Source organism: Gorilla gorilla, chromosome 7 (assembly GCF_029281585.2).
Source record: "Gorilla gorilla gorilla isolate KB3781 chromosome 7, NHGRI_mGorGor1-v2.1_pri, whole genome shotgun sequence".
Classification (NCBI taxonomy): domain Eukaryota; kingdom Metazoa; phylum Chordata; class Mammalia; order Primates; family Hominidae; genus Gorilla; species Gorilla gorilla.
Window position 1 is genome coordinate 13,845,759 of NC_073231.2, and position 12,171 is coordinate 13,857,929.

At 36.6% G+C, this 12,171-nt stretch overlaps 1 protein-coding gene across 9 annotated transcripts in view; it reads right to left on the bottom strand.

Moving 5' to 3' along the window:
- The window catches only part of MSRA (methionine sulfoxide reductase A), a 392,814-nt gene that overhangs the window by 344,761 nt on the left and 35,882 nt on the right, over positions 1-12,171 (bottom strand). Inside the window, exon 1 of one of the 9 annotated variants that reach the window (XM_063709055.1) lies at positions 6,275-6,907. The exons of 7 other annotated variants lie outside the window; for them this stretch is intronic. In XM_063709055.1, the coding sequence (XP_063565125.1) occupies positions 6,275-6,287 (13 nt within the window). In that variant the 5' untranslated portion in view covers positions 6,288-6,907. Of the gene's footprint in view, positions 1-6,274; positions 6,908-12,171 lie in introns of those variants that run through there. One more of the 9 variants, XM_031013628.3, reaches the window with a different exon arrangement.

Sequence of the window (12,171 nt, forward strand, 5' to 3'; positions counted from 1 at the left end):
TACAGAGAAAATAGACTTGAAAAATAATCAGTATCAAGCACTGGTAGAACTATAACAAAGTTTTAATATTCACATCCTCCAAGTCTTGGAAGGAAAGGAGAAAGAGGGCATACCTGGGGAAGTATTCAAAGAAATAATGCCTGACAACTTTCCCAATTTAGCAAGAGACAAAAACCTACATATTCAAGAAGGTGAATGAGCGCCAAACAGGATACACCCAAAGAAATCCACAAAAAGGCACAACATAACACACTCCTTGAAAACTAAGGACACAGCAAGATTTTGAAAGCAGTGAGAGAAAAAGGACATCTTAGCTGAAGGGCAAAACAATTCAAATGACAGCAGATTTCTCATCAGAAAACACAAAGGCAAAAGAAGGGAGTACAACTGAAGTTGCGCTGAAAAAAAGAAATTGTCAACCCAGAATTCCACTTTTGGGGATATACCCAAAAGAATTGGAAACAGGAGCTCAAAGAGATATCTGTGCACTCATGTTCATAGCACTATTATTCACAACAGCCAAAAGGTAGAAGCAACCCAAGTTTCCACTGGCAGATGAATGGAGAAAGAAAATGTGGTCTGTCCATACAATAGAGTATTATTCAGCCTCATAAAAGAAGGAAATTCTGACACATGCTAAAACATGTATGAATCCTGAGGACATTATGCTAAGTTAAAGAAGCCAGTCACAAAAGGACAAACACTGTATGATTCCACTTATATGAGGTACCTGAAGTAGTCAAATTCATAGAGACAGAAAACAGAATCATGGTTGCCACGATTCTGTTGCGGGGTTTGGCGAAGGGAAGAATAGAAAGTTACTGTTTATGGGTACAGAATTTTGGTTATGCAAGATGAAAAGACTTCTGTGGCTTGATGATGGTAATGGCAGCATAACAATGTGAATGTACCTGACACCACTTAAAAATGGTTAAGACGGTAAAATATGTTATGCATATTTTATCACAATTTCTAAAAACTAAAAAAATAATTTTGTAAAAAATAAATAATATCTACCATTTATTAAGTATTTACTACATACCAGACACTATGCTAAGAGCTTTGCGTGTATTTCCTTATTTCTCCTCCCAAAATCATGTGAGGGAAATACCATGACCCCTGTTCCACAGATGAAGAAATTAGGTTTACATAACTTGGCCAAAGTCCCACAACCAAAAAATTGAGTCAAAATTCAAACTCAGTTAGGGGAGATGCTGAGGAACATTATCTCTAACCCAAGATGGTAAAGGACTATTTGTTTCAAAGGCAGCTTTCCCATGAATACAGCTAAGGTGAAACACTCCTGGGTCTTTGAGAACAATTTGATCTTTTCAGATGAGGTACAATAACTTAGAAGGGCTAATAGGAAAAGAGATATAAATGACATTGATAGACAAGGATAAAAGAATGGCATCACTCCAGAGGAACTAATTCTTCAATATTTTGCACAAAACCTCCAGATCCACACATAAGGGGTATTCTAATTGTGTAAGACTGAGAGATTCTTAACTGTAAGAGAAGAAAATGTTCATCTCCTCTGATAACGTGCAATACAGAACACACACAGGTAACATTTTTCACTTTCTGCTTGCTTTTGGAGAAATAAAATAACCTGAGCACAACTCACGGCCAAACTTTTAAGTCGAGCTTTGCAAAGGTGGTACAATTATTCAGAATCTGATGAGTTTCAGAATAAACTCCTAACTCCCGTACTCTCAGAACCTTTTCTTTCACTTGATCTAAATTTCTACTTACTCATCCTTCCCTGTTTCACCATGTTCTGTAGAACACTTCTGATCACATCCCCTAGCCCCCTAGACTCCATGGTCAGATACTGGAACACTGCCCTCCCTGGCCACAGACCTTTGACCTTCTCCCAATACCTGCTATTCCAGTTCCAAGCCTGTATGCACCCCAGGACCTCCACAAGTACAATGGGGACTTGGTACCTTCCTGCAGCAGATCAAGGCACAGGGCTTGGGCAGCAAAGCAGAGGCTAAATTCCAGCCCCTCACCGCCTTGGACACAGAACTATACACTATGCTCCTGACTCTGCCTCTCCCTCTCCTGGGCCTCAAAACCTCCCTGGAGAAAGACCCAGAAAGACGATGTTCAACATGAACTGGCCTCAGCAACCCATTTACATCCCCCCATGCAGCCCCTCAATAACACCTTATGCCCTCTCAACGCCTGCGGTTGCTGATATTGCAGTCTAACCCAGGATCCCACATTCACCCTCGCTCCCTCACAGGCCCCTGGTGCTGCAGCTACAACAGGACTGAAGCTGTTTGCTGGGTAGCGCCCTCAACTCTACACAACTGCCCTCACCACCTTCTCTGTCTCCATCCCCTCTGCCTTTGTCCTGCCCTCAAAAGAAACACTTTAAACTCACTGGGCACTCCACTGGCCTGCTGCATGCTCAGGCCACACCACCAAGTCCTAAGGTACAATATGGGATGCTTTGGGAAAATGAGGACAGAGGGAATGCAAAACAACAGAGGGCTGGCCAGAGAGAAAGCAGATGTCCAGGGCCACCCAACACCAGGCAAGTCCTTGTTTCAAATCATCTCCAATGGCCACCTCAAGAGAGCCTAATGTGGTCACAAATAATGTGGCCCTCTGCTGCACCTCTCTAAACCCATAACCAGCAACAGAGAAACAAGATAAAGAAAGCACAGTGCTTTTTGCTTTTCTATCCATGAAGGAAAAAACACTCTCTTAGTCAAGTAAGACTCAACAAGCTAATACTCCGGTTCACCACTCAGTTTATTTCTTCCATGAATACTTATTAAGTGGCCATTGTGTACCAGTCCCTGTGCCCAGCATGGCTGCTTGGATTACATGGAATAACAGGCGAAGGTATTTGGTAACCTGAAAAGGTACCTACATTCATCAATTATTCCTATCCTCTCCTCTACCCAACTACACTAGGAATTCCTACAGGCAGCAATTATATCTTTTGCCTGGCACAGAGCAAGTCCTCTGGGAGTATCTGCTGAATGACCTCAGCAGTGTATACCCGCGGCTGAGACACTTCTCATCTCCATTCCATGGGCCACCAAAGCAGCCCACAAGCACATCTCCTCAGATCACGTGACTTTTATCTCCTCTTCAAAGATGAACCTATGCCTTCTTTTTGTATCAGAGAACAACTGCATGGAATAAACTTAGGCCACTGAGTTAAATGCACTCTCTCTCTCTCACTCACAAACATACACACACACGAACCACTAGAGTATAGAAAGTGAACTGATAGGTCCATTTAAAATACACCACACCCCCTAGCAAACCTTCTTTCAAAGGGCCACACTGGCCTCAGGATGTGGGATGGGCCTTATCTTCCTCCTTTGTCTCACAGAAGAAAACAAAGGAAAGAAAAAAATCCCACATAAACAGGCCATTGTTGTTTATGTTGCAGCCACATCTTCGAAGGTTCAATTACACCTGCTTTGACATATGTAAGATCTAGCATGTGAGCAGTGGCTCAATCTCAGTTTCTTCCTCCCTGATTTGAATTGCTTATTTTACATGTCTGTCAGAAGACTTGAACAACTCAAGTTTTCTGGCCAATAAAATGTAACAACCAAAATAGTCATAAAACAAGATTCTTATAGCTACATGTAATACAACTAATCTCTTGATTTTTTATAATCACACTCTACAATATGTGCATTGTTCAAGAAAAGTGAACATACTTTGTTGAAATAAATCTCATTATAATACTGCCTTTTACTATCTAGGCGTTTAAATTTTATTTTAAATCTATTCCCTTTTCCATCCCCGTTACCGAAAATAACTTTATCAGTAAAATATTAGCATATTTAAGTGAGTGCTCAATAAACATTTGTTGAATAAATGAATAAATGAGCGAGTAATTATAAAATACTGGACTAACGCTTCCTGAGAAGTTCGCATTAATTTGTAGAATAATGTGCTTGTATGTTCAGGTACATACATCAAAATGGAATTTAATAATAGATTTCAAGTAGCAGTTAAATATTAATGCATTTCTGCCTTTATAATTTTACTTCGAAATATTATACAATTCAAACGACAATAAATATGAGGTGAGATAGAGTTCATTTACAATCAAACCAATAGTATTTATATACTTTAAAATAAGATTTGAAATACTAATACTAATATGGAAATAGTTAATAACCTAAATGTCAATGTGTTTGTAGTACAAAAGATCTAAAAATAAAGAAGCATGCATTATGTTACAACTAAATGTCTTTTTAAAAAAATGTAATCAACGCAACTTCTTAATCACACTTTTTTTTAAAAAAACCTTGCACAAAGACGTGTCTATTATACCCGTTTTACAAGGAACATCTTTATGGGAGATTTTCTTTCATTTTAAGCTATGTAATGAGTAGGCCAGAGAGAATTTCTATTGGTAAGAAAATTCAGTGACTATAATAGCTAATATTTATCAAATTTTAAGTTTAATATACACTGCAAAATGTAGTTTTACCGGTATCGAAAAATTTAATATTTCTTAAGGTATATTCTGACATATTTGTTTTTTAATTCACCTACTTTTGATCATACTGTTGGAAAATAATTGGACATGAAATAGTTTGGATACAAGTTTGTTCTGAGTTCGCTGCAAAGAAGTTAAGAAATCAGCTAGCAAAAATTATTTTAACTTCAAGAAAAAATGGACTTAAAAATTAAATAAGTTATATATTTAGCAAACCTAAATGGCAAGAAGTTATGTTAAATGTTTAAGAAGTAAATGGAAGTAAATATAAATCGGCAATAAGACGGTCAGTATTAAAATGAACCTCAATTTAAACTTATTTGCTGAACTTTCTTTTTGTTTCAGATATTGTTGTTTTTTAGTACAGGCATGAATGATCCTGTAATCAATTCAAAAAGGAAGACTGCAGTCAGGCAAACATTTCTTCCGAGTGCCTATCAGCATGTCTTTCATGTCTTGGCGTCCATTTTAGGAGTACCAGCGAGGTAGTGTATAAAGGAGCTTATTAAACAAAGGTTGTCATTTTGGCAACACACATAAATGTTAAGTGATTTCATTTTACTGAAAATCAAAATGTTGATTAATTAAAAAGTTGAAGAATATACTTAAGCTTAACTGTTCAAACACCTCTGTTAGATTTCATATATTTTTCAATCATATTTATATATTAAATGCCATTTTCAGGATTGCTGATGTGTCACTATAATTTTATAAAAAACATCTGAAACAATTAATCATTTAAGGCGCGCAATAATGGAAAGCTATAGACAGGTTTTTATTGTCGAAGGATTAACAAATCAATGATTACATACTCAAAACAAAAGCACAGATCCAGGGGCAGTCTTTTATACTGCCCAAAATGATGAGTACTCATGTGAACAGATACAATTTTCCTGTATTCTTTCAGCATATAAAATAAAAAGAAAATACATGATTATAGGAAGTCATAACCTAATCCTACAAGTCAAACTATCTTTAAAAACAGAATACTTACAATGAGGGTGATCCACAGTAACACATGCCTTACAGTTAACCTCTCCTACAATAATGCTGATTTTTAAGAACAGAACTATCACAATCCAACCACAATCAGGCCTAATAGGAAAGATTTATTGTTCAGAAATTAGATATAAAGTATATATCTAAGTAAAACACCAGGTAGTATTAAAAAGAAAATCGGTAAACTTTCTAAATTTTCCTTCTACTTAAAACATTTTGAGAGAGCCAGGCTACAGTAATCGTTTAATTATAAAATCTAATCAACCAAAAATAAGGAATTTTTCTCCAAGTATTGCAAACACAGCTCACCACTTCTTCTCCAAAAGATTTAAATTTCTATTCTCTACCATTCCCAGCCATTTCTGCCAACATCATAAAAATCACCTTTCATCATTTCCTTCTCACAATGAGAATTCACTAATCGCATACATCTCTTAGACATAGACACCTCCCCACCCACCTCCCAAAAATGGTTCAGAGCAAAGACACACAAAAAAATAATGACCAAGCTCACATTTCTTGTTTGCCCTTCAAGCGAAGTCTGGTGTCTTCAGCTTGCCTTTCTGGTCTTCAGTGTTGTCACTAATTGCTGGGGGATGTAGTTTAGGACAGCATGAAGCAGCAGAAATAAAAGCTGTTGCTTTAAGAAAACATTATCTTAAACACATGGATAAAACAACTTTTACTCTGACTTCCTGGCTGGGCTGCATAAAATCTTAGAAAGGCTCCTTGAAAAGTTAATGTCTATAAATGTCTAAAAATAAAATAAAATAAAATCTAAAAACTTACGTTCTGAACACATTCCGAAGGATGTCTTTCTGATTTGATTTGAAAGCAGGTTTGTATTGATGAACAAACTTTATTTTGTAGAAAATTAATATTCCCTCTAATTAGAAATTTGCCTTGCCATCTTCTATATTAATCCTGTCTCTCATGGTATAATCATACATGCAAAAAATCAACTATAGTATTTCCCAAATGCATGGACACTATGGAAGCTTCGTTTTGAAAAAGGCTTTTATTTCCCTTAATACTGGTGACTAAACGTCATTGTATGTACCAACACTTTCAAATAGCCCAAGAGACTTAAAAAGCCTTCTAAGTTTGAAAACCAAAAAGTTCTGAGTTTTTCTGTACCCCAGGACGGTTTTCTTTCCTGAAGCTCAAGCCGAGAAAGCAGACAAAAGAAGCTGATTTGACTGAGCTGTGCCAAGTCTTGCCTTTTTTTCTTTCCTCAGCTCTCCCTCTGCCTCTCTCTCTCCCTCTTTCTCTCTCTCACTCTTTTGCTCCCAGTATGGCAACCTTCCGAGCAGTCTTGGCGGAGGTCCAGGCTGTGCCAGTCTGTCTGAATATTCTTGTCTCCAAAAGATGTCCTTTGCGGATCAATTAATACATTTGAAAACAGGAAACCGTGGTACGGTACCCAAATCCTGGCACCAACAGCATCGACTTCTGCCAAATCACCTTACAGATTTCATGGTATCCTACCTTTCATAATTATTACTAACATGTTCCCGGAGCAATAATGGAGTACTAGAAGCCATTCACTGCTCAGCAATAAGGAATCTGTTCCCTAGAAATGTCCATATGCGACATATGCACAACCTGCAATAAATCAAATTTCTCCTGTGAGAAGAGATGTATGTAACTTTAATAAGCACCACATACTGTATTTCTTTTTATAAGACTTGCTTTTCCTTGTCCTGCCGCAAAGACTCATGGGAGAACAGAAACGGAGGCATGCAGATTAAAATTAAAACTGTATACCCAGAAATGTCATGCTTTATCCTATGGAGAATGAACATAGTTTTGATTGATCTGCAACTTTATTTTTAAGGAGGCTCTAATACAAACTGTACCTATTCAAAATTTTACTACAGATGTACGGGGGAGAAGAGTTCTTTTGATAAAACAAATTAACAATAAAAAGGAAAATAAAACATCTAAGGTAAATTTAATAAGAGCAAGTATCTTTTCATATTTTGACACCTCAAGTTCCAGCATAGTCACTTGTTTACTTAATTCATATTAATACAATATAATAAGCATAAATAAGTACTGTTTGCTTTTATTTTTACCATAAACACCTTTTGAAGCAAAATAGCCAGTCTGTGCTTCACACACTTACCTGGTTTAAGAAATCATTTTTACCTATGATGCTTGAACATAGAAAAGAGCCACATTCTAGAATCATCGTTTCATAGAAAGAACCCAGAAGAGTGACTTCTAGTCCTTGATTCTGTCACATTCTAATTTAGATAACTCAAGGTCTCAAATTGCTAATCTATCTAATCTCCTCAGTTTGCTCATTTACCACTTATGAAAATCAGTGACTTCCTACTCTTTGCTTCCCAACTACTACGTTTATGCACATAGTATACCTTCATCCTAATTGCACAGTAATTAGTTAAGTTTGTGTGCTCTGCCAATCAAATGTGTCATCTTCACAATTAGGATCATGTGTAATTTATCTAAGAAAACTGAAAGTCTTGCATACAGTCTTCCATATACAGCTGTCCAACAAACCTATTAAGTGAATAAGTTATGGGAACGGATCACATAAATATCAATCTGAAATTCTATTAAGTAATATAACAGTGAAAGACAAAACCACATATTACTAAACCATAAAGTTGATAGATCAACAAAATGCTACAGAGATATCACAAGTGTTGAATTAAAGCACTGACAAAAGTGTCCCATGCTGCCCCTTCAAATAGGGATGATGAAATGTGGGCAGACTAACAGTGAATTTCTAATTCAAAACCAATAACCTGTTAATAGCCAAAGACTAAAGAGAATGTTGAAAGCAGCATTGGAGAAGCGACTCATCACGTGCAAGGAATCCTCAGTAAGATTAACAGCGGATTTCTCACTGAAAACCATGGAGACCAGAAAGCAGTGGGATAACACAGTCAAAGAGTTGAAAGGAAAATAACTGTCAACCAAGAATTCTATGTCAGCAAAACTATTCTTTGAAAATGAAGGAGACATTAAGACATTCCAAATAAAAACAGAGTTCATTACTAGCAGACCTGCTCTACCAGAAATAAAGGAACTTTTCCACCAAGCTGAAATGAAAAGACACTAGACAGTAAGTCAAATCAATGAAGAAATATAGGAGTAAGTATAAAGGTAACTGCAGAAGTGAATATTTTACAAATAGTATAAATGTATTTTAAAATAAATGTAATATAGTTTAATTTTTTAAATATTCTTAAGCATTTCTAAAATATTTAAAATGGGATAAATGTACTTTTTTTCTATCTGATTTAAATGACAAAAGCATAGAACTGTTGTTATAAACTTATGCTGAAAAGCATACAATCTATAAAGAGGTAACATGTGACAATAAGAGTAAAGAAGGAATAGAACAGAGCTATATAGGAGCAAAGTTTTTGTATATTATTACATTGGTATTAATCTGAATTAGATTGTTATAAATAAAGATGTTAACTGTAATCCCCAGGGCAACCACTAAGCAAATAACTCAAAAACATAGAGGAAAATAAATGGCAAGGAAATTAAAATGTTACTTGAAAAAATATTTAACATAAAATAAGGTAGTAACAGAAGAACAAAAAAGACAAAGATACGTAGAATATAGCCCAATAGCATAAATAAATCCTATCTCATCAGTAATTGCATTAAACTTAAATGAATTAAACACTCCAATTAAGACACAGATTGGCAGAATGGATTAAAATTTTAAAACAAAATTCAAGTATATGCGGTCTACAAAAGACACACTTTATACTCATAAAAAGGTTCAAAGTAAAACTATGTAAAATATATATACCATGCAAAAAGAAACCCCAAGAGAGCTAGAATGGTTATACTAACAAGCAAAACAGACTTTAAGAAAACGCTTGCTACTAGAGATAAAGAAGGACGTTTTATAATGCTAACAGGGTTAATTCATCAAGAAGAGACAACCAATATAAACATACATAAGAACAGAGCCCCAAAATACACAAAGCAAAATCTAAAATAATTGAACGGAAAAATGGGTAATTCAACAATGATAGTTGGAAACTTCAATACCTTTCATTCCACAACTGTTAGAACAACTAGACAAAAGATCAGCAAGGAAACAGAAAACTTGACCAACACTAAATCAACTAGTACCAACAGACATCTACCAAACAATCTACCCAACAAGAGCAGAATTTTTTTTTTTTTTTTGAGACAGAGTCTCACTCCGTCACCAGGCACAATCTCACCTCACTGCAACCTCCACCTCCTGGATTCAAGCAATTCTCCTGCCTCAGCCTCCCAAGTAGCTGGGACTAAAGGCGTGCGCCACCATGCCCAGCTAATTTTTATATTTTTAGTAAAGATGGGGTTTCACACATGTTGGCCAGGATGGTCTCGATCTCTTGACCTTGTGATCTGCCCACCTCGGCCTCCCAAAGTGCTGGGATTCTAGGCGTGAGCCACCGTGCCTGGCCAGAATGTACATACTTAAGGATATATGGAACATCCTCCAGCAGGCAATATGTTAGGCTATAAAATGAACCTCAATAAATTTAAAATGATTAAGTCAAAGTGTGTTTTCCAACCACAATGGAATAAAAGTAGAACTCAATACAGACCAAAAAAAGAAAGAAAAATCACAAATATATGGAAATTAATTAACACTCCTAAATAATGAAGAAATAATAAAGACTAGAGTGGAAATAAATGAAACAAAGAACAGAAAAACAAACACAGAATATCAGCAAAGACACTGCAAGAGTACTACAGACCCTTTACCTCACACCTGTTAGAATGGCTATTATGAAAAAGACCAACAAAAACAAGTATTGGCAAGAACGTGGAGAAAAGGGAACCATCTACACCACTGAAAGGAATATGAATTAATACAGCCATTATGGAAAACAGTATGGAGGTTCCTCAAAAATTAAAAATAGAACTACCGGCCGGACACAGTGGCTCAAACCTGTAATCCCAACACTCTGGGAGGCCAAGCCAAGCAGATTGCCTGAGGACAAGAGTTCGAGACCAGCCTGGCCAACATGGCAAAATCCCACCTCTACTAAAACTACAAAAATTAGCGGGGTGTGGTGGCACGCATCTTTAATCCCAGCTACTTGGGATGCTGAGGCACGAGAATCACTTGAACCCGGGAGGCAGAGGTTGCAATGAGCCAAGATCGCACCATTGCACTCCAGCCTGGGTGATAAGACCAAAATTTCAACTCAAAAAAAAAAAAAACTACCATATGATCCAGCAATCTCACTTCTGAGTAAATATCCAAAGAAAATGAAATCAGTATACTGAAGACAATGTGTACTCCCATATTCACTGCCGCATTATTCATAATAGCCAAGACAGGAAATCAGCCTAAGTGTCCATCAACAGATAAAAGAGGAAAATATATATGGTAAACGGAATACTATTTGGCCTTTAAAAGTAAGATTCTGCAATATGTGACATCGCGAAGAATAATATGTGAGGCAATGCACATAATTAGCTTGATTTAGCTATTCTATAATGTATACATATTTGAAAATATGTTATACACCATAAATACAATTTTTGTCAGTTTTTAAATGTGAATAATGAACATAAGTAAAAATTTAAAGCACTACAGACCAATATCCTTATGAATATAGATGAAAAAATTCTGAACAAAATACTAGCAGACTGAACACAGCAAAATATAAAAAGGATTATAAGCCACGACCAAGTGGGATTTATCCTAGGAATAGAAGACCGGTCCAACATATAAAACTCAATCAATGTAAAATACCATATTAATAGAACCATGTACACAACCCACATGATCATCTCTACACAGAAAAGGATTTCAGAAAAATGCACACACAAATGCCCACAGAATCATTGTTCATAATAATCCAAAATGCAAACAATCCCCATGTTCAGCAGCTGATGAACTGATACAATGTTGTTGGGCTATACATTGGAATATTACTCAGCAATACAAAGGAAGGAAGCACTGACTCATGCTACGGCATGGATGGGCCTTTCAAAAAAGTATGCTAAATGAAAAAGCCAGACACAGAAGTCCGCATATTGTATGATTCTATATATATGAAAGGTTTAGAGGAAGCAAATCCATAGACACAGAACATAGGTTATTGGTTCCTGGGACCTGGGCAGAGGGAAGAATTGGAAGTGACTGCCAATGACTATGGGGTTTCCTTTTGGAGTGAACAAACATTTTCACGGTTTAGTGGTGATGTCTGCACAACAAAGTGAATGTACGAAAAACCACTGGATTGTACATAATAAAATGACAAGTTTTATGGCATGTGAATTACATCAACTTTTTAAAAGTTGCAGTCCATCTCTCCAGTATTTACGGGTGTTACGACCCAAGATAAACTCACAAAAATCCTTTATAGCCTCTTACACAGAGGCAATACTATACATTAACTAAACTCTTATCCACCTGAATCTGCTTCAGGAATCTGCCCAACTAATTCTAGTGCCTTACTGTTTTGACTTCTTGGTTCCATCCCAGCCAACTCCAGCATTCCTGATTCCATCCAAACATCGCTCCCTTCTGCCAGCTCTGTTGGTTCTGGCTCTGAGAGCTTCTGTTCTCCTGGACTGCTAGGCCCTCCCAGAGGCACCCAGTCATTTTTGTCTTCCAACTCACACTGCCAGGCCCTACGGAATTCAAAATTTTAACAGCCAGCCCCCTCTGCATTAACTCT